The following is a 20,708-nucleotide window of genomic DNA, read 5'->3' as shown; positions in this document are numbered from 1 at the left end:
ACATTTTGACCCCGAGGGGTCTTCCTCAGGGGTCAAATTGTGAGGAATGCTGCGTCTCTCAGATGTCCATGGACTACAACTACCATGGTGCTGTCAAGGGCTCATGGTAACTGTAGTCCATGGACATCTAGAGAGCCACAGTTTGGCCACTCCTTTTCTATGGTATTTTAATTTCCGCATTCATTTTGGGAGAGAGAGCATGTTTCTATCATATTTCTGTACTGTTCTACTTTCCACCTATTAAAAACAAAACTGCACAAAAATGAATTAGCTGACACCTTTATTCTCGAGCAATAGATGAGAAACGAAATGGTACAGGAACATTTTTAAATGTCATGGTTTTAATTTTTCCATCTTCCTAGGCTACCTAGTGGCAGAACAGGGCTAGCCGTCTATATAGATCACGTTAAAAATAAAATGCCAGCATTTCTTTCCACACCACCATCAGTGAAATCTTTTTCAAAATCAATTTCAGAATACTTACCAGACAGCCAATACAACACAGGGCATTTCTCAGTTTTTGCCTTTGGAGGCAGATAAATTCCAAACTTCATTTTGCATTTCAGTTCAACACTGCAACAACAAAACAGCAATGAGAACACTTGGTCCCGCTTAATATTTCTGGTAAGGTTTAGGAGGAGGAGCTGATCTCATGACTTTAGTGCCAATCAACGCGTGGCACCCCTGAGTGCCTCCTCCTCCAACCGCCTTGCCTGTCTGTCCAGCGGCCAACCAATCTCCTTCCGTCCCCCACCCCTGACCACCCCCTCCTCCTTCCACTTCCCTCTGAGGCTTGGAGGCTGCAGATCCCTGCCGGTGAGATTCCTAACAGCTGCCTGCAGCCTTTCCAGGTCCTGGGGGGAGGGGGAGGCCATCTGCAGAGTTCTTCGATCCCACCCCCCTAATCTTGTGCCTGTTGCATTCCTGAATGCAATGGTCTTGCACCCTAGTACTTTTCATAATCCAAGCAGACATAATCTAAGCAAATTAAATTGTCAGAAACTGATGCTGAAAACGGACACTTTGATTACACAGGCTTCATTCCTCCAGTAGTGGTTAAGAGCAGCAGACTCTAGTGTGGAGAACTGGGTTTGATTTCCCACTCCTCCACATGCAGACAATTGGGTGTCCTTGGGCCAGTCACTATTCTTTTACAGCTGTTCTCGCAGGGTACTTCTCTTAAGAGTTCTCACAGCACCACCTACCTGACAGGGGAGTGGGAGGGAATGGTACTTGTAAGCCACTTTGGGACTCCTTCAGATAATAAAAAGTGGGGTATAAAAATATTTTTAAAATTGTTCCTAAAATCAAAGACCCCAGAAGCAGAGGCAGGAAATGTCAAAAATCACTACAACATCCCATTTGCAGAAATCTTCTGCTGAATCCAAGCAACAGTTCATCCAGCATCAAACTTTTCAACTACAGCCAACGGATTTTTGAACATTTCTATTAAAGTAAACATTATCCTTTAAGAAAGGCATTATCCCATCTCTTAAGATAAGTAAACTATAGACCAAACCAGTTTTTTCAGGGCTGCTAGATCATCTGCCCACAGAGTATGATTTTCCCACTTGCCCCTTCCAATAGAGCCCCAAATCCTGTTTCTGGGGAACAGGTGAACCCCCTCAGGACCAATAACAGGACTTCATGGAGGGGTAGTATGTCAGGCTGCTACAGGAGGGACCACATGAGGCAAACATGTTCCCTGTGCCTGTGGTAATGCTGGTCTGGATGGAAGTTTCTATTATATTCAGATTTCGTTCATCAAATTTACCTGTCATGTTCAAACACCTTCTGAAAGCCCTCAAAGCATTTATTGCTAGACACTTCTTTCAAGGCCATGATCTGTGGTGAAAGCAAAACAGGAAAAAAGATAATTAGATTTCACAAGTTATTTTTTTTCCCTTTCAATGGCACACAGTGTGCCCTAGTAACTAACAGCGGTGGGCTCTGATTTGAAGAACCGGGTTTGATTCCCGACTCCTCCACATGTGGCCAGCTGGTTGAACTAGGGCTGTTCTTGCAAAGCAGTTCTCCTAGAGCACTCTCTGGCTCACCTACCTCACAGGGTGTCTGTTGTGGGGTGTGGAAGGGAAAGGTGTTCGTAAGCTGCTTTGGGGTTTCTTTGGGTAGTGAAAAGTAGGGAATAAAAAACAGCTCTTTTGTACTATACTTTCTTTTTCAAATACAGTGGACAGCAGACTGCTGTAACAGGAATGCCCCTGTTACCTAAAAAGGGGTGGTAAAGTTTCGAAGAATGCAGTTGTTTTTGGAAGCTGTGCATGAGCACCCACAGCTGGATTCCCAGCAATCATGCACAAGTTCAGGTCTCAGAGCTGACAAGCATCTCTCAAAATGTTTTTTTTTATCTAATAGCTCTGAGGCTTTGAGGCATTCTTCTAAATATGAAATAAGGCCATCACAATGCAGAGACATTCTTTTTCCCATTTATTTGTTACCCAGCTTGGTGTAGTGGTTAGGAGCACCAATTTCTAATCTGGCAAGCCAGGTTTGATTCCCCACTCCTCCAAATGCAGCCAGCTGGGTGACCTTGGGCTCCTCACAGGCCTGATAGTACTGTTCTCACAGAGCAGTAATATCAAAGCTCTCCGCCCCACCTACCTCACAGGGTGTGTGTTGTGAAGACAGGAAGGCAATTGTAAGCCGCTTTGAGAAAGACACCAAACAGCCAAGATGACCTGCGACACAGTTTCTCATGGTTCTCTGAAAGAACCACCAAGATGATAAATTCCTTGCTGAAGGGCACCTTTAAGACCAACCACGTTTTCTCCAATATAAGCTTTCCTGGGCAGGCACACGACTTCAGATGCATACCTGAAGAAGAGTGCTTGCACACAAAACATACTCCTTGAAGATAACTTGGTTGGTCATAAAGGTGCTCAAACCGGTCTCAAACTTCGTTCTGCTTCTTCTGGCCAACGAGGCGACTCACCTGAATCCAGATTCCTTGTGATAAGCAAAATACCCAGGCAATTGTCAGAGCTTGTTATCTCTGGCCCAGAGGCAGAACATTTAGGAGGGAGGCAGTGGTTAGTCACAGGGAAGTGAAATGCCGCCCTTCCACTTTGGATTTAAACGATTATCACTTTCCTTTACTGTCATTCCTTTGTTGGGAAACCTGCGAGGGCAAGTGCGCACAGACGGGAAAAGAATGCCTCATAATCTCCAATTCAGGGACAGCAAGACAACCCCTCTCAGGATCCAGGCTCCTTGAGAAGACCTAAAAATTAAAGACAAAATTATTTGCACACCTACCTCTTCGGCCACTTTGCAGCCCTAATACGCTTTGAGACTATCAACCCAGCAAGAAAAAGACAAGCCCGGGAGGGGGGGGGAGGTTCCTGCTGATATGGCCTTCGTGACTTCTGATAGGTTCCCCTGCCTCACCCCCTTCCTCTAGGTTCATGGGAGTTGTAGTTCCCGCGTCCATAATGCGCCCTGCGTTGGAATAAAGAGAGAACCCCATCTCCCGGGATGCTTTGCTGCAATCCCCGTGAAGGCGTTCTCCGTCTTTGGGCATGCGCAAATCTCCCAGAGGAGAGTTGTGACTTCTCTGTTTGGGAGCGTCCGAAGCGGGTCGTGGAGGCGCCCTGATGGGGCTGCGCCAGTGGGGCCGCGCTCGGTTGCTGCTGCTGGGAGGGGTCGCCTCGCTTTTGCTGCTGGCAGCTCTCTATGGGTCTGGGTCTGGGCCTGGGTCGCAGGTGGGTTGGCCTGTGTGATGTCACAGTGGTCACAGACGAGCAACAAGGATGGTCATGGATAATATTATTATTATTATTATTATTATTATTATTATTATTATTATTATTATTATTATTATTATTATTATTATTATTAATTGAATTCAAATGGGTAGCTTCAGACCAATCAAATGTTGGTCTGAAGTAGCACAACAAAATCAGAGTCCAGTAGCACCTTTAAGACAAAACAAAAATTTATTCAGGGCGTGAGCTTTCGAGTGCATGCACGGTTTGTCAGACTATGATCTTCTTACATATATGAATATGAATATGTTCCCTGTCATGCAAGAAGATCACAGTCTGACGAAGAGTGCTTGCACTCGAAAGCTCACGTCCTGAATAAATCTTTGTTGGTCTTAAAGGTGCTACGGACTCTGCTTTTATTATTATTGTATTATCATCACCATTATTATTATTCTATTCTATTTATTTTATATACCGTCCTCCCATGTGTCCCAGGTGGTGGCGTGCCACAAGCAATGGACATCAGAAGCAGAATTTTAAAATCTCAACCACCCTTACTGGCCCTGGTAAAGGGCTTTTGCGTTTTGCATACGGTCTGCTTGCTTTAAAACGTTTACGTGTCTTATCTGTCAATCTGCCTGGGTTTGATAAATTCACATGTTAAAGAACGTGTGGTGAACCTGCTAATGCTTCCTTAGACAGGGAAGAAGGCTAGCTACTCAGGATGCCAGCCTCCAGGTGGGACCTGGGGATCCCCTGGCGTTAATCTCCGGACTGCAGTGATGAGTTCCCCTGGGGGAGGAATGGTTGCTTTGGAGGAAGCCTAGCTACTCAGGATGCCAGCCTCCAGGTGGGACCTGGGGATCCCCTGGCGTTAATCTCCGGACTGCAGTGATGAGTTCCCCTGGGGGAGGAATGGTTGCTTTGGAGGAAGCCTAGCTACTCAGGATGCCAGCCTCCAGGTGGGACCTGGGGATCCCCTGGCGTTAATCTCCGGACTGCAGTGATGAGTTCCCCTGGGGGAGGAATGGTTGCTTTGGAGGAAGCCTAGCTACTCTGGATGCCAGCCTGCAGATCCCCTAGAATTACAGTTCCAGGCTACAGATACCACTTCCTCTGGACAAAATGGATATTGTGGAGGGTGGACTCCCTGGTATTGTACCCCAGCTGAGGTCCCTGTCCTCCCCAGTTTCCACCCCCAAATCACCAGGAGGTTTCCAACCTAAATTTAGCAATCCTACCCCTTGCCCCCCATCCCTCATTGGGGGCCACAGAGGAACTGGCCACCCTAATTCTACCACAGAAGCAAGGTTGGTGAGTCCCAAGGATGGAGCCTTTTCTTCTGTGGCTCCAGGGTTTCGGAACGCGTTCCCTGGTGTTTGTGGAATGTCTGCTCGATGCTACTGTATGATTTTAGTTGAAGATTTTAAGCCCCATCAGTATTAATTTACCGAGGGAAAGGGGTGTACATATTTCAAAAGAAATAAATTAAACCTGATGGAATGCTGCCAGCTGTTTGTTCCATTCGCCTCCTTCTAGCAGTGACTAGCCAGATGTTTCCAGGAAGTCATCTCATCAGGGCTTGAAGGTGACTGCTTTCTCCCATTGTATGTTTCCAGCAAGTAGAATTCAGAGACAGAATTAACTTACATCCCGAAGGAAGTATTTCTTTGCTGGAAATATAATTAACATATGGAATTCATTGCTGAGGGTAGATTTCTTTTCCCCCTGTTGTTCAGCAATCAATTTGTTAGCATAGATGGCTTTGAAAAGGGTTAGAGCAGGGGTCCCCAACATGGTGCCCATGGGCAACACTGTGGCTGCCAACCCCTTGCCTGGCTTCCACTTAATGGTGGAATGTGGGCGGTGCCAGGTGCTGCTTATGCCAAGCAGTGCTTCTTATAGGCGGTGCAGTTTGAAAGACATCCTGTTAAGCGGCACTTCTGCCATAAATGTAGGAAGAGGGACTGTGATGCATAACCTCGCTCCCAGACATTTTGTGGTTGGCTCCGCCTCCTGCAGCAGCCATTTTGTGGCTGTGCCGAGCACCCTTGGTCAGAATCATCTTGACTAAAGTCTTACAGAACATTCTCAGTTTCAGTGCTATAGTGACCAGTTTGGAGCACCTTGTACGGTCCTTAGAGAAGCTCTGTATGCCGAGGTATTGAGATTGAGAATGATGTATATAAGACTTGGGTCTAGAGCAGGTTTTCTCAACCAGGGTTTTGTGATGGCTCTGGAAGGGTTTCGCAGATTGGGTGGGAGTTAATATTTATATATATACTAGGGGCAAAGCCCATTGCATTCAGGAGTACAACGGACGCTAGATAGGGGAGGGAGGGTGGAAGAACTCTGCAGATGGCCTTTCCCTCCCCCCAAAAACCTGGAAAGGCTGCAGGCTGGAGGCCTCCAGGAAAGGGAACTCACTGGCAGGGGCAGCTCTCATGCAGCAGGAATCTGCAGCCTCTGAGCCTCGGAGGGAAGTGGAAGGAAGAGCGGGTGGTCAGGGGTGGGGGACAGAAGACGATTGGCTGGTCGCTGGACAGACAGGCAAGCCGGTTGGAGGAAGAGGAGTTAATCGGTGAGTGGCACTTCAGCCATGAGACCAACTCCTCCTCCAAGGCTTTACCAGAAATATATTTTGTGGAACAGATTTTTTAAAAATGATTGGGTGATATGACCATATATTTCCATGACGTAACTGTGAAGCCATGACTTCCAGGGGCATGACAGGAAAGTGTGGCCTGATGGGCATCACTTCTGGGGTTTCTCAAAGCCTGTTTCAGGGGCTTCTCAACCGTGAAAAGGTTGAGAAAGGGTGGCCTAGAGCAGCAGTTCTCAATCTTACCTCCTCCGCGACCCCAACTCAGCAGTGGCTGGTGCAGCAGTGGCAGCCTGCATGTGCGCGGGTGTGCATGCACCTGCGTGTGCAGGCGTACAACAACTGAGGCGGCGTGGAGGCGGCCATTGCCATGGCTCCTCTGCCCGCCGCCACTACCACCCGCCTCTGCCTGCCACCGCTGCCTGCCGCTACGGCGGCGGCGGCGGCGGAGGCCAAGCGACCTCAAATGGGGTCACGACCGCAACGTTGAGAACCACTGGTCTAGAGCAGGGGTAGTCAAACTGCGGCCCTCCAGATGTCCATGGACTACAATTCCCAGGAGCCCCTGCCAGCGAATGCTGGCAGGGGGCTCCTGGGAATTGTAGTCCATGGACATCTGGAGGGCCACAGTTTGACTACCCCTGCTCTAGAGGAATACCTGTGTGTATCTGATGAAGTGGAATGCAACAAGTGCACAACCAGTGTGCTAGTCATACTGTATACTGAAAAATTAAAATAAACCGGGTGTGAACGAGAAGATTATTTTGAAGATTTATTTCAATCGAGTTTTTGCGACCATTTTAAATAGAATTCAGTATGCTTTGTTGAACAGCCTATTCCGTACACAGTTTTTATGTTTTGTTTTGACAGTCTAAACATTGCTTTCTCAAACAGGGTTGTATGAAACCCTGAGGCTTCTAGAAGGCTTTTCTGAATGGATGGGAGTTAATAATTGTTTACATTTTTAAAAATATATTTTAAAAATTAGTTAAAAATTGGTGGGGTGATATGACCATGAATGTGATTGGCCCAAGGTCACCCAGCGAGTTTCCATGGAAGAATGGATTCCATGGATTTAAACCTAGCTCCCCTAGATTCTATGATTTTTCTCTGTACCCATTTATTTTTTCGCCTTCCTTTCTCCTAGATTCTTGCCACGTATCTGAACCGCAAATAGGTTCGAAGGGCTGTTGGAAAGGGCATTAGAGGTGAACCTTGTCCAACCCCTTGAATGGTCATATCCAGGGGCAGTGAACTTGTGGTCCTCCAGATGCCCATGGCCTACAATTCCCATGAGCCCCTGCCAGCGTTTGCACTAATATGCTGCCCTCACACACCTGGAGGCGGAAGAGAGCCCCCCCCCCCATTATATTTCTCTCCACTCCTGGCAGGTGGGGTGCTAAAAGACTGCATGCTACTCTCTGAAAAGGTCCTGTTTTAACAACTCCTCGTTTGCTTTAAAGCCTTTCATGGTGTTCTTTCCCTGGAGGATCGAGAAGCAGCTTTACAAGCTTGATCTCAGGTGGCCCAAATTTCCGGAACAGTTCACGGGTCAAACGTTTTGCGTCGCTGTTGACCCCATCCACGGACTAGTTTACGTGGGACAGGTAAAGAAAGGCAGTGCTCTTCCGCCCTCTCAACTAGGGGGGTTCTGGGGACATGGTTGGCCGCTAGAAGTTGTCATAGCTGCAGTGATTATACTAGAATCCTGGAGGGGGGTGGGGTCAGTCCCAACCATAGAAATCCCCAGTTCTTTGAATTCCCTCTGTTAGGATGTCCCCCATTCATGTAAGAGGAGAGTTATCTATTGTCTGTGTTGGGAAGAGCTCACCGTGTTTACTGGAGCAGGGGTGGGATGGGGAGGAGCAGACATGAAGGTGAAACTGGAAGGTGATAGCAAGCCACCAGGGTGGTTCCACTTGTGATGGTTGTCTTCTTAGCCTAGGAAATAGAAGGCTTTTTCTTCCTGGAGTTGGTGCTTCAGCTAACTTTCCACTTGAGAGCCAGCTTGGTGCAGTGGTTAAAGAGGGGCAGACTGTAATCTGGAGAACCGGGTTTGATTCCCCGCTCCTCCTCCACATGCGGTCAGCTGGGTGACCAGCTAGTCCCAGTTCTCTCAGAGCGGTTCTTGCAGAGCAGTTTTTTTAAGAGCCCTCCCAGCCTCACCTACCTCACAGGGTCTCTGTTGTGGGGAGGGGAAGAGATAGATGTTTGTAAGCCACTCTGAGACTCCTTTGGAGAGCAAAAAGCAGGGCATGAAAAAACAGCCCTTCTTCTTCTTCCCCAAACGAGGCTGTCCTAAAGGTGGAGGTTTGGAATTTAACTTTCTGTTCATGAAGATATCGGTCAGGCTGTTTGATTGCCGGGTATAAAAAAGAGAGGAAGGTGGATGCCTCTATTCTTGTACATTTCTCAGAGGTGTCTGTTTTTGGTGGAAACAGTTCGCTTATCGAGTCAGCAAATATCCCGGTAAACTCAGCAGTGAGAAGGATCTGATCAGTGTCTTCCCTACCCCTCTTGACAAATAAAGAGCGTGGGAAGGAGCTCCTTTCCAGATTCATTAAGAGAAGTGAGACTATTTTGAGTGTCCTACAAGCGGGTGAGCAGTGCCTAGGATTCCGCACTGCAGTGGCCAAACGTGACCTTTGTTTATGCCTGTGCATCTCCAGAGAGGCGATCGTGTGCCAAAGGTCCTTGTGTTTTCTGAAGAAGGCGACCTCTTAGATGCATGGAATACTACCCTTGAAATGCCCCACGGCATCTTTGCATTGAACACAGCCAATGACAGTTCGGTGTGGGTCACAGATGTCGGAACAGGTAGGTAGAAATGTTAGCACCGAACAAAGCTGTGGGTTGCAACTTGGCGTTACTGGCCTCCCCTGCCTCGCGGCCCCCCAGTGCGTCCCAAAATATTGCTCCAAGTAGACGGGGAGGCACCCCTCCAGCATTAGGAGCAGCTAGAAATATGTACTGGGGAATCAGTAAAAGTTGGCTTCCTTTTCCATCTGTAGAAATCCGCCACTGGATCTATGCCAGTGGTTTTATAATATCCAGTTCAGTGTAACCCTTTATTTAGGGATTTTTATACCGCACCCTCATGAATAATCGCCTCAGGGAGGTTTACAGTAGATTTATAAAAATGCATGTAATCCGTTATAAGCAATCAGTAGAACATCAATAAAACATTAGAATCATAGAATCATAGAGTTGCAAGGGGCCATACAGGCCATCTAGTCCAACCCCCTGCCCAACGCACGATCAGCCCAAAGCATCCATAGAATCATAGAATCATAGAATCATAGAGTTAGAAGGGGCCATACAGGCCATCTAGTCCAACCCCCTGCTCAACGCAGGATCAAGGAACAATGATTAAAAATAAAGGAACAATGATTAAAGGAAAGGAACAATGATTAAAAATAGGGTTTCTCTCTGAAGCCACAAGCCCAATGGGGTGAGAAAAGGAGGGGGGAGGGAAGCCTGGGGCGAGATGTTCAGTCCGTTTCTCCGCTGGCCTCAACCGTCAGCTTGGCAGAAGAGCTCCGTCTTGCAGGCCCTGCAAAACTCCAGTTCAAGTGCACCCGGAGTGCTCACATCTACCATCCATTGCATTCAGCTTTGAAAAGGAAATCATCTGCCCGTAAGGTGAGATGGAAAACCACAATTGTTAACTTGGACAGCAAACATTTGTTGATTTTTGGGACAGGGGACAAAACAAAGCACATATGGTTCTCAGCTAAAGGAAAACATTTCTATCTTGATGGGTAGATAACTATGAGCAGGCCCTCGGCATTTACCTGGAAATGTCAGGGGCGATGCTTCTGGTAAATGGGCAAAATCTCTAAGGTAAATTTGACTTCTACCATAGAGATTTTGCCCAAATTCCAGAATGTTGCTCCTGCTATTCCCAACATGATAATGTCACTTTGAGGTGACGTGGGCAGTGTTGTAGACACACTGCTGCCCTCTTTTCAGGGTAATTTCCCCCTACCGGCTAGCTAATTGGCTACAGGCCAATGGGGCCTGGCAGTGGGGGGCTTCTGCCTCCATTGGGGGGCGGGGTCATACAACCCTCCTTCCCCTGGCTCCAGTCACAATATCTCCAGGTGTTTCCCAACCCTGAGCTGGCAACCCTGAGTGTAATGTGAAAAAGAGTCTTCATGTGTTCTTTGGAACCGGAAATCCTGTCAATGCCCTCTCTAGTTCCTGGCCTGTGGCAGATGAGTGACAGCCCACAGCAAGAAAATACCTTTTTATTGAGTCATCATTGCTTTTTCCGAATGCAGGCGAATATGGACACACCGTTAAGCAGTACAGTCCTTCAGGCAAACTCCTTCAAGTCATAGGTGTCCCAGGAGTAGCAGGTTCTGGGACAAACCCCGTCCAATTTGACCAGCCAGCCGAGATTTTTGTGGAAGACACTGGAGATATCTACATTGTCGACGGCGATGGAGGGATGAATAATCGGCTGCTCAAATTGACCCAAGGTGAGAAGGTGGAACGTAAATGGGACATATATAATCTTTCCAACTGACTTGGACTTGTAGCATCTCATTGGCTTTCTTAGAAATGTAAAACTCCGTGGCAGCGTTCAGCTCCTTCCTGTTCTAGCTGACCCACACTGTAAGCCAGCCTTTCTCCACTTTTTTACTGTTGAGAAATCCCAGAAACATTCTTCAGGCTTTGAGAAACCCCAGAAGTAGTGTAATTGTGCAGAATACAGTTGGGAAGCATAGCTGTGGACATGCCCACCCGGGGGGGGGTCCTCCTGGCCCATCATTGGCCATCAGGGCAGGGTGGGGCAGGTTGGCATTCTCACCCCTTTGGTAAACCTTCCAGGGCTGACAAGAAACCCTGGTTGTGAAAGCCTGATCTAAGGGGACCTTCACACTTAGGTGGCCTGTGTTCCTCACGCATGCTTAGTGAGCAATGCACATGCTCAGTTACTTAACAGAGTCTGCATAGTATCCTTTTTTTGTTCTTGTGGTCTTCGAAGCTGCATAAATATGAAGACCTGCTAACAATCACGGTGTGAAGGCCCCCAAACCGTCCAGCACCACAGGACCCCTGAAACCACAGGGCCCATGGCATGTGCTACATGTGCTACTAGGATAAACCACTTCTGCTGCCACCCGCAGCTGTGTGTTTTACGTCCTGACGTAATCCCCCAAATATGAATAGTACTATTGATGTGTGGGGCTACTGACAAACATTAACAGGCCGTAGAGCTTGAATAATACTTCCTGTCTGGTCGCTGTGGACCCTGATCCCTACATCTCGAAGCAGAAAGATTAAAATGTTTCCTCAAACAGCTTTCCGAATTTTTTCCGTAATCTGATTGCGCTGATAATGCTACTTGGCAGAAATCTAGACTTTCAATGGTACTGTACAGGTGAGGGCCTCCAAATGGAACAGTGCTTGGTTTTGTTTTATTGAAAAGCCACCTGTATTTAATTCCCCCCCACCAATATTCTGCCATCTCCATAGTTTCCCTGAACAAAATAATTCCATGTCTTTGAATGCTTATTCTGAAGCTGACATACAATAAAACAAGGCTCGCGTGGACAAAATATTAAGAGTCAGCTTAAAGTGGGAGTATCTTGCACTGGCAGTAGGGTTGCAGGTCCCTCCTGGAAATTGATGGGGGGTGGGGCTATAGGGTTGCCAGCTCCTGGAAATTTGGAGATGGAGCCTGGGCAGGACAGGGACCTCACTGGGGTACAATGTCCCAGAGTCCACCCTCCAAAGCATCCGTTTTCTCCGGAGGAACAGATCTCTTTAATCTGGAGATGAGCTGTAATTCCGGGGGCTCTCCAGGTCTCACCTGGAGGCTGGCATCCCGAACTGGCAAACATTCCTCAGATAACAGGAGGCGCCCTGTGGATGTTGAACGTGCATCCAGTTTGAAAGCCTTCTTAAAACAATTAAGAGTAGGAAGTTGTCTGCCTTCATACACCTCTTGTATTGTCAGCCATTGATTGGCCTGGTGTTTTATCCACTGCTGTCTCTTCGCAGACTTGAAGACGCTCTGGCTGCGGGGGGAGAATGGTTCTGGCAAAGCCCAGTTCAGAATTCCGCACAGCGTAACCGTGGATTCTTTCGGACGGGTAATGTACCAGTGAGATCCCTGGTGAAGGCTGATAGGATCCCCCCGTGGGCAGCCTTGAAATATAAAGTTCCATTCACGGAACTGGAATTCTTAACCAAGCACTGTAGATTGGCGCTTTCTGCCGTATAAGAGGCAGTGGCTAGGAACAGCGACTCTAATCCGGAGAGCTAGGTTTGATTTCCAATTCCTCCTCCGCATGCAGCCAGCTGGGTGACTTTGGCCAGTCTCAGTTCTCTTGAGCCGTTCTCGCAGAGCAGTTCTCTTAGAGCTTTTTCAGCTACCTCACAGGGTGTCTGTTGCGGGGAGAGGGAGGGAAAGGTGCTTGTAAGCCACTAGTGAAAAGCAAGGTCTAATCTCCCCCCACCCCCTGCCCAGCTTCTCTCCTATAAATTATTTTTTCTGCATATAGTTCCAATTTCTTTGTTAGTTCACAGGGTTTGCCCTGCCTTTTAACGGCTGGGGGGCCTACACCGTGAGCCCTCTGCGTTTGCTGCAATCAGTTAACCTTCGTTTAAAACGTTTGTCGCTCAATTTTTCTGGTGGGGTTCTTATTTATCATCGGCCGTCCTTGCATTCCATCAATTTTTTTATTTCTTTACCATGCCCCCAAAGAGCCCTCTTGGAGCCGACCGGTGACCCAGCGTCCTTTTTTCTTGCAGCAGCCCACCAGTTGCTTGGGCGGGCCGGCCGACTGGGCAAAGAGCTCACAGCCCTCGCCTCGTGCGGCCTCCCAGCCCAGGGACTCCAGAGGTTGACTGTCTCTGTAGACAAAGCACAGCAAAGGCCACCGAATTTCCCAGCAAAGGCCACCGAATTTCACTGGAGTTAATTCCACCTTCGATCGTGCTGCAGGCCACACAGAGGCACGTGGTGACATGTTAAGCCCCGTGCCTAGAAAAGCAAACTTGGCTTGCGTTTTGCGCTGGGCAACGTGGATCAAGGCAGCGGTTTCCAGGCAAGCCCTCGCAAGGAGAGCATTCCTCCAAGGGTTGTGGGGGTGGCGGCGGCCAGATGCTGATCTCCTTCTGGGTCTTTTAAAACAGGGGAGGCATCGAGGCTAGCTCCTTGGCCGGCACCAGCACCTTGAAGCTGGCTCACGAGTCTCCAGTCGTTTCGGCAGGAAGGAGGAAGTTCGGGCTGTGTGCCCGCTGGAGGTAGAAGCCAAAGACATACCTGGAGGCAGGGAGCGAATGGGAGGAATGATGAGCAGATGAGGGAGATAGGGGCAATTTTGTGCCGTTCCTCCTGCCCTCGGTGCCCTGTGGCATAAGGCTGCATCCATACCCAGCTTCATTTTTTTCAGTGAACGTGGCAGCTGGGAGATGACGGGGAAAGTTTCTGAAGATGTCCCTTTCATAGTTGGCCTGTTTTTGTTGTTGTTTTTCTGGATCACCCCCATTTTTTATTATTATTATTGTTGTTTTTGTTGTTGTTGTTGTTGTTATTGTTATTATTATTATTTAATTTTTAGACCTCCCTTCTCCAAATAGGTCTCAGGGCGGTTTACAACATAAACAGTTAAAACACAATAAAATCCCCATTTGCATCTATGGGAGTGTCAACAAACACTTCTGAAAGATCCACGGGGCCAGACTTGGGTTTGCATTGTCCTGCTTATTCTTTCTTAACCATGTTGGCCCTGAGCACTTAACAATTTGAGTTTCTACCATTAGTTTGCACCCATGTGCGTTGACACTGAAGCTGGTTAGCCTGACGTTCTGATTCCACCCTTTTATTTTTTTTAAAAGAAAACTATAATTTCCACCTGATTTTTCTGTCTGTCAGTCATTCGATTCCTGGGCCGTCATTCCCGGGGTCACCAGCTCATGGCGGTTTACAACATTCAGTATACAATAAAATCTATACCATTACAACCACCCCTTTAGAAATATCAGCATACTTCAGAGGGAATGCATATGGCTCTTTCTAGCAGTTTTATTTTGCTTTGGGAAACTAGGGGGTGGAAAGTGCCTTGAAGTCACCCCTGTCACTTTTGGCCAACCCATTAGGTTTTCAAGCTGAGAGGCTACGAGAGGCGGTTTCCCATTGCCTGCCTCTGCATAGCAACCCTGCCCAGACCTTCTTGGAAGTCTCCCATCCTGGTACCAGCTTAGCTTCTGAGACCTGACATGATTGGGCTAGCCTGAGCCTTCCAACTCAGCGCTTGGGAATGGAGAGGGAATCACCCAGAGCTGGTAGAGACCAAAAAGGACCATCTAGTCCAGGGGTAGTCAACCTGTGGTCCTCCAGATGTCCATGGACTACAATTCCCATGAACCCCTGCCAGCCAATGCATTGGCTGGCAGGGGTTCATGGGAATTGTAGTCCATGAACATCTGGAGGACCACAGGTTGACTACCCCTGATCTACTCCACCTTCTTGGGGACTTAAAAATCACACCCACCTGACAGGTTCTCATTTCTTCTCCTCCTAAAAACTTCCAACGAAGGAGACTCCACCACCCTCCAAGGCAATATCTACAAACAGCCCTCAGCGTCAGAAAATGCTTTCTAATATTGAACTGGAACCTCCTCTCCCATAATTTGAACCCCTTGCTCCTAATCCTTGTCTCTAAAGCTGCAGTCAACCGGCTGGCCCCCTCTTCAATGTGTCTACCTTTGACGTAATTAAACATATCTATCCTATCACCCCCTTGCCCTTCTCTTCTCCAAGCGATGCATCCCCAGTTCTCCCAACCTTTCCTTGTTGAGGAGGCATGGCTGCCAACTCCTCAATCGAAACTTCTTGATTTGCTCTGAATTGTGGACCTAGTTAAAACAAAATTGGTGAATGGCCTAGTATTAGCTGCAAGGCATCCAGTGACTGTAAAGTAGTCCAGGCGTTCCGATTAGAAGATGGCAAGGAAGCAAAATTTTAGTGCTGTGTGTAGGATTGTAGGAGCTCTTTTAAATACATTTTTGAAAGCGAACTTACTACATGAGGAAGAGTGCATGCCCTTGCAAGCTCATGCCTTGAATAAATCTTAAAGGTGCTTTTAGGCTCAATTTTTGTTGTCGCTAAATGAATACTCAGTGTTGCAGTGAAATGACAGCACATCCTTTGTTCCAATTTGCTTGTCCTGGGGAAATACAAATTTTAAAAATCCAGTTTTGGACATGCTGGCATTGGGAGGAGAGATAAATATTGTATCAGTCTTGTGCTGATCCCTGACATTGCATTTCATGTCTGCGGGCGTAATAAATTTCATGTTCGCAAATGCATTAATTAGATGGGATGATTGCTGAAAGCTCACCTAATGCATGCATTTGCAAACGTGTGATTTATTACATCCTGTTGAAGAGGTGTCAGATAGCTCCTGCCATGAATTCCTTGACCAGAATCCCAAAACTCCACTAATTCCCCCCCATCTTTTGGTTCCCGTGGTCTGAACCAGATGGCCTTCTGTTATGCCTTCAGAAATTTCTGCTATTTCCTTCCCGCCTAGAGGTACAAGCTGTAAACAGTATTATTGTTTGAAGATAAGTGCTGTCCTGTGTGAACCTGAATTGTGTATAGGTGGGGTGGGGGGACTTGCCTCTATAACTGCCTTTTGATTCCTATTGCCTTAGTCTTTGAGTCCTGTGGTGCTGTTGTTCTCTCCTGAAATAAACTACTGAGTTTTTGCCAAAGCTCTGAGTTTGTCTACTTGGGGGAGATTTACCACAGTATGTGACCGGAGGTTTGATTTCTGCACCTCAGAAATCATGTATTGCATTTCCAGTTGGGGTTTGCTGTCAAATATAGATTTGCCTGTCGCTCTGCATCATACATGCATTGGTCAAAATTTGTGGCCATATGTCTGTTCTTTTTTTAATGTGCTCTCTATGCTGCCTTGCTAGCCAGCCACACCCCCTGAGGCTACTAAGAATTAAAACAACTAGGAAGAATTAGGAAGCATCTTAAAAATAATGAATGTTGTTTTTAACTTTTATATTTAGTTTAAGTTCTGATTTTAAAATGTGTTTTAATTATCCATTTCCAGGTTGGTTTTAATGCCATTTAAGATGAGATTATTAAAAGAATAACTTTTTATTGCAACTTTTTTCATTGCATAAAAAGGAGCAAAAGTAATAAAGAAAAAAACGTTAGAAGTAACAATAAAAAGGGAAAGAATACAAATGCAATAGAAGGAACAGACATATAAGATTCATATAAAATATATTTAAAATACAGATTCTATTCATGCCTAATAAAATACATTGAAATGCCTTATTTTACCTTAATAATCCAGTCTAAAGTTATTCCAGCATTTAAATATACATATATATGTATATCCAAATGATATTTGTTACCACCTTCCCATTTAATCCTTTAAATCCCTCAGTTAGCAAATCATTTTTGTCATGATAGCGCAGGAAGTCAATAGGCGGTTTCCATTCCGTTTCCAAAGAAGATGAGATTTTAATTTGTTTTTAATGTGCTCACCACCTTGGGGGGCCCTATGAGGGCAGAAATGCAGGCTAAAAATCTTGTTAAATGAGGAAAAACAATGAAAGTGAAAACTAAATAGCATATGCTGGGAATGCATAAAATTAGCTAAACCACAGGGAAGAAAGGAGTGGGTCACTGGCTGAAACACAAAAGTTTTCACCTGCTGGTGGAAAACAGTGGCAGGAAAGGACATACAGATTTCCCTGGGAAGAGCTTTATTGTGGTGCCACAGCTGAGAAGCCCCCCCCCCCCCTCAGGTTGCCCCTTCAACTTAATCCCAGAAGTCTGGGACACTCAAAGCAGGGCCTTGGAAGATGACCTTAGCAGAGAAAAGGTGGTCCATTTCACAACCCTGTGATGCACGTCCAGAGATACATAGAAAACGACCTTAGGCAGTCTTTGGTGGAAAGTCCATAAGAAGTTTTATTCTAGTCTCAGAGAGCAACAATCACAACAGACAATCATTGCTTAAGACAGAGTACAACTATAGAGTCGATATAATATAGGCTTTAGCCCAAACCCCTCTTCACTCAGCCGTTTTTTGCTCCAAAAGTTGTTTCCACGGAAAAACCCTTTCAATCCCCCAAAGTGAAAGCAACTCAGGACTTGACTTCTGTTTACTGAACCTTCCCCGGTGAGGTTATATTCCCTTTCAGACACTACACAGGCCCTCTCAAGAGATGACTGTTCAAACCATGTTCCTAGCAAACTAAGAATCCAAGGCACAGGGAGGGGCGAGAAAAAACAGTCACCGTATGGAAAAATACCGAGAGAACCCTATGATCCTTGAAAAGGGAGAGTCCCATTGATTGATGACATGGCGACAGTTCTTTCTCCTCGTTATCTGTGTGTTGCTGGGGATGATGCAGAAAAAAGCAGCTGAGGTCCAGCAAAGAACCAGCTGGAAGGGAAGGAACTACCAACACTCACTTGGCCCCCTTTCTTTCACAGTCTCCTTTCTCCTCCCATTTCCCTTGACTACTGACTCCCCCCTCCTCTCCCGCCACTATTACTTTCCTTCCACCTTTGCATCTTCTGCCCCCGCCTCTGCACTTCCTTTGCCCTCCTGCCGTGTCCTCATTCTGCTTCCTGCCACTGCACAATGTTTATAGTGGATTCTAGTGGCAGCCAAGCTCTCTTTTTAGTTCTATATGGTGTGGTGCCTTTTCTGTCATGTTCTCATATTCTTGTAAACCTGGAAATTCGATGAAGGTCATAGAGATACCTCTCCCTATTGGTGGATGACTGCCCTTTATGACATTTTGCTTTTTTGGTATGCTTAGGGGTGGAACGTGTTCAAAACAAAAATCTATAGATTAATGCTTGTTTTGTTACCTGTATCAGATTGTGATAAACCTAACACCAAGTTGATTCAGTCCACCAAAATGTATTCATAAAGTAGGTTTTTATACATAGACTTGCCAAGGTATTTTGACACTGGGTTGATACAATCCAATCTGTTCTACTTAATATTTCTGGTAAGGCCTTGGAGGAGGAGCTGGTCTCATGGCTTAAGTGCCACTCAGCGCTTAACACCCACTCAGGGCGGTTGTCCCACCCCTGAGTGCCTCCTCCTCCAACTGGCTTGCCTGTCTGTCCAGCGGCCAGCCAATCGCCTTCCGTCCCCGACCCCTGATCACCCCCTCCTTCCACTTTCCTCTGAGGCTCAGAGGCTGCAGATCCCTGCTGCATGAGAGCTGCCCCTGATGGTCCCTGGGGGGAGGGGGAGGCCGTCCACAGAGTTCTTCCACTCCTCCCCCTGAATGCAACGGGCTTGGCTCCTAGTATAGACATATTTACAAAGTAGTTTTGAATACGTAGACTTGCCAAGGCATTTTTAAAAGGCATTTTATTTTGTGTGGATTAGGTGTGGGTTGCCGACAGAGGCAATCAGAGGATCCAGGTGTTTGACAAAACTACAGGGGAATGGCTGGGATCTTGGAGCAACTGTTTTGTAGACGACGGCCCTTATTCTGTCAGGTACGATATCTTTTCTGGGAGCTGGGGTTTCTTGAAGCCTGAAAAATGCTTCAGGGTTTCTCATTGATAAAAAAGTTGAGAAAGTCTGCATTAGGATATATGACATTTGTCGTAGCTGAAAGTGTGTGTGTGTGTGTGCGTGTGTGTAGGCTCAGATCCCATGACTGTCCTTCATGAGTAGAAGATGTTATCACCAATTTCATCTCCTGTCTATATCCAAATTGCTTTCGGAGTGTTGGGAGACGGTTTTGCTAGTCCCCTGGTTTGGAGCCTCTCCCCTCGGTTCAGCGCTCCCAGAAACCAGGCGAAATTCCCCCGCCCCCCCAAAAAGCAAGAAGCTGGAAGTAAATACTATGTCCCTGTGTCACGTGAAAGTGATGTAGACATGTTGGTGACGTCAGGGGTACAATGCTCTGGGTTTTGGGGCAAAACTCTGGTAAGAAGCTACTTCTACCATAGAGTTTTGCCCAAAACCCAGAGTGCCACTATCGACATGCCTACTTCACTTCCAGGTGACCTAGCAACATTATGTTTGCTTTCAGCTTCTCTCCCTGCTCCCGGTGGGTTTCCCCTGTGAGCCCCCACCAGTACGTCCAACAGACCCAGCAACAGTACTGGGAGACCCTCCAGAGTGACTGTCTCCTAGACTTGGGGGCAACTATTAGGATTATTAAACCAGTGTCTGCATGCAAACAGAATTGCCTTCCTGCTAAATTCAGAGAGATCTTTGCGTCCAAGCTGAATCCTACCATTTTCTTTAAAGGATTTCTGTTTGTTCCCCCCGCTAGGTTAACTGCGGACGAGAAGTATATGATCACGGCTCAGCTGAACATCAACCGAGTGTTAATCTTGGCTGCCCCGCCGGTGGGCTCGATCCGAGATTGTGTGGTGGTGGACACGATTCAGCTGGCAGCCAGGGTCAGGCCCCATCTTCTGGACGTCAGCACGAAAAGCGGAGCGATCTACGTGGCAGAAATCGGGGCCCAGCAAGTCCAGAAATATGTACCTTTAGACTGACTTCTTTCACGCCACAAAGTGGCCTCTGGACACTGTTGCTGCTGTGGAATTGGCGTTTTTTGGGGGGGAGAGTGGGGAATTCAGTGAACTGCAGTGTGAGAGCACACATTTTCGGTGCCTATCTCAGAGACTGATATTTTTAGCAGTTTTAAACATTCAAAAGGCTCCCCCCCCCATCCCGAATGTGTTGGAGAGGTAGATCTCCACTTTCAAACCATACAGAGGTAAATTCAGACACGGTGGCTGATACCCATGGCTGCTCCAAAAGGAGATCTAGCCAAGGCCAGCTCAGGAGTGAGTCAGGGTGCAGAAATCTTTGAAGGTCATTGGCTGCTGCTTGGTAGCTGAACATGCCCGCCCAGTTCAGTGGCAGTACTCGATTTAGTGCTCAGAGAAGTTGTGTGGATGTACCTGATTGGAGCAATGAGGGTGTAGGAATTATGATGCTGCGTGCATGCACTTGAGACAACCCGGCTTCCCGATGGTTTTGACAAGTGGCCGAGGAATTTTGGTTTGTGGGCTACCAAACTGTGGTAGCTGTTACATATTTGGGAGAGGAACATAGTGTATGTCATTAGACGTACCTTTTTAGACTATGTTTTTATTATTTTAGTGCTGGCCACAAATGGAGAGGCGGGTTATAACCCTCAGAATGCTTCTTGGGGTTTGAAGGGGCTGCAGGGGCAGTCACGAGCACAGGAGATTCTGTGTATCATTGGCCTTTGGGTAACCTGCTCAAGGCACTGAGAATTTCATCTCGCCGGGATGCCTTGAGTCGGGGGCGGGACCAGAGCTGGATGACCTGGAAGGACTTCCTTTCTCAGAAATAAACAGCTTAAGCCCATGA

At 47.1% G+C, this 20,708-nt stretch overlaps 3 protein-coding genes across 5 annotated transcripts in view; 1 reads left to right on the top strand and 2 right to left on the bottom strand.

Annotated features, from left to right (window-relative positions):
* The window catches only part of ESD (esterase D), a 14,571-nt gene extending 11,010 nt beyond the window's left edge, over positions 1 to 3,561 (bottom strand). Inside the window, exons 1-5 of one of the 2 annotated variants that reach the window (XM_077312434.1) lie at positions 3,277 to 3,561; positions 2,836 to 2,967; positions 2,623 to 2,724; positions 1,775 to 1,845; positions 485 to 573 (exon numbers count right to left, since the gene is read on the bottom strand). In XM_077312434.1, coding sequence (XP_077168549.1) covers positions 485 to 573; positions 1,775 to 1,845; positions 2,623 to 2,724; positions 2,836 to 2,892 — 319 coding nt within the window. In that variant the 5' untranslated portion in view covers positions 2,893 to 2,967; positions 3,277 to 3,561. The remainder of the gene's footprint in view (positions 1 to 484; positions 574 to 1,774; positions 1,846 to 2,622; positions 2,725 to 2,835; positions 2,968 to 3,276) is intronic. The other variant, XM_077312444.1, reaches the window with a different exon arrangement.
* Positions 1 to 20,708, bottom strand: part of FOXO1 (forkhead box O1) — a 456,870-nt gene that overhangs the window by 190,810 nt on the left and 245,352 nt on the right. The window lies entirely within an intron of this gene.
* On the top strand, positions 3,546 to 20,708 carry NHLRC3 (NHL repeat containing 3). Its single transcript, XM_077312419.1, has 7 exons — positions 3,546 to 3,722; positions 7,791 to 7,934; positions 8,997 to 9,144; positions 10,611 to 10,811; positions 12,340 to 12,431; positions 18,732 to 18,844; positions 19,633 to 20,708. Exons 1-7 carry the CDS (start codon positions 3,615 to 3,617, stop codon positions 19,859 to 19,861), a joined length of 1,035 nt encoding a protein of 344 aa, XP_077168534.1. The 5' UTR covers positions 3,546 to 3,614; the 3' UTR covers positions 19,862 to 20,708.

This window comes from Paroedura picta, chromosome 1 (assembly GCF_049243985.1).
Source record: "Paroedura picta isolate Pp20150507F chromosome 1, Ppicta_v3.0, whole genome shotgun sequence".
In the NCBI taxonomy this organism is placed as follows: domain Eukaryota; kingdom Metazoa; phylum Chordata; class Lepidosauria; order Squamata; family Gekkonidae; genus Paroedura; species Paroedura picta.
This window is presented reverse-complemented; position numbering and strand designations above follow the sequence as displayed.

What these genes read in the sequence shown, in the direction of transcription:
- NHLRC3 (XM_077312419.1), top strand. Translation starts at nt 3,615, where the DNA reads ATGGGGCTGCGCCAGTGGGGCCGCGCTCGGTTGCTGCTGCTGGGAGGG. An exon ending in GGTCTGGGCCTGGGTCGCAG is followed by an intron (nt 3,723 to 7,790) that starts GTGGGTTGGCCT and finishes TTTGCTTTAAAG; the next exon opens with CCTTTCATGGTGTTCTTTCC. An exon ending in GCTGCTCAAATTGACCCAAG is followed by an intron (nt 10,812 to 12,339) that starts GTGAGAAGGTGG and finishes GTCTCTTCGCAG; the next exon opens with ACTTGAAGACGCTCTGGCTG.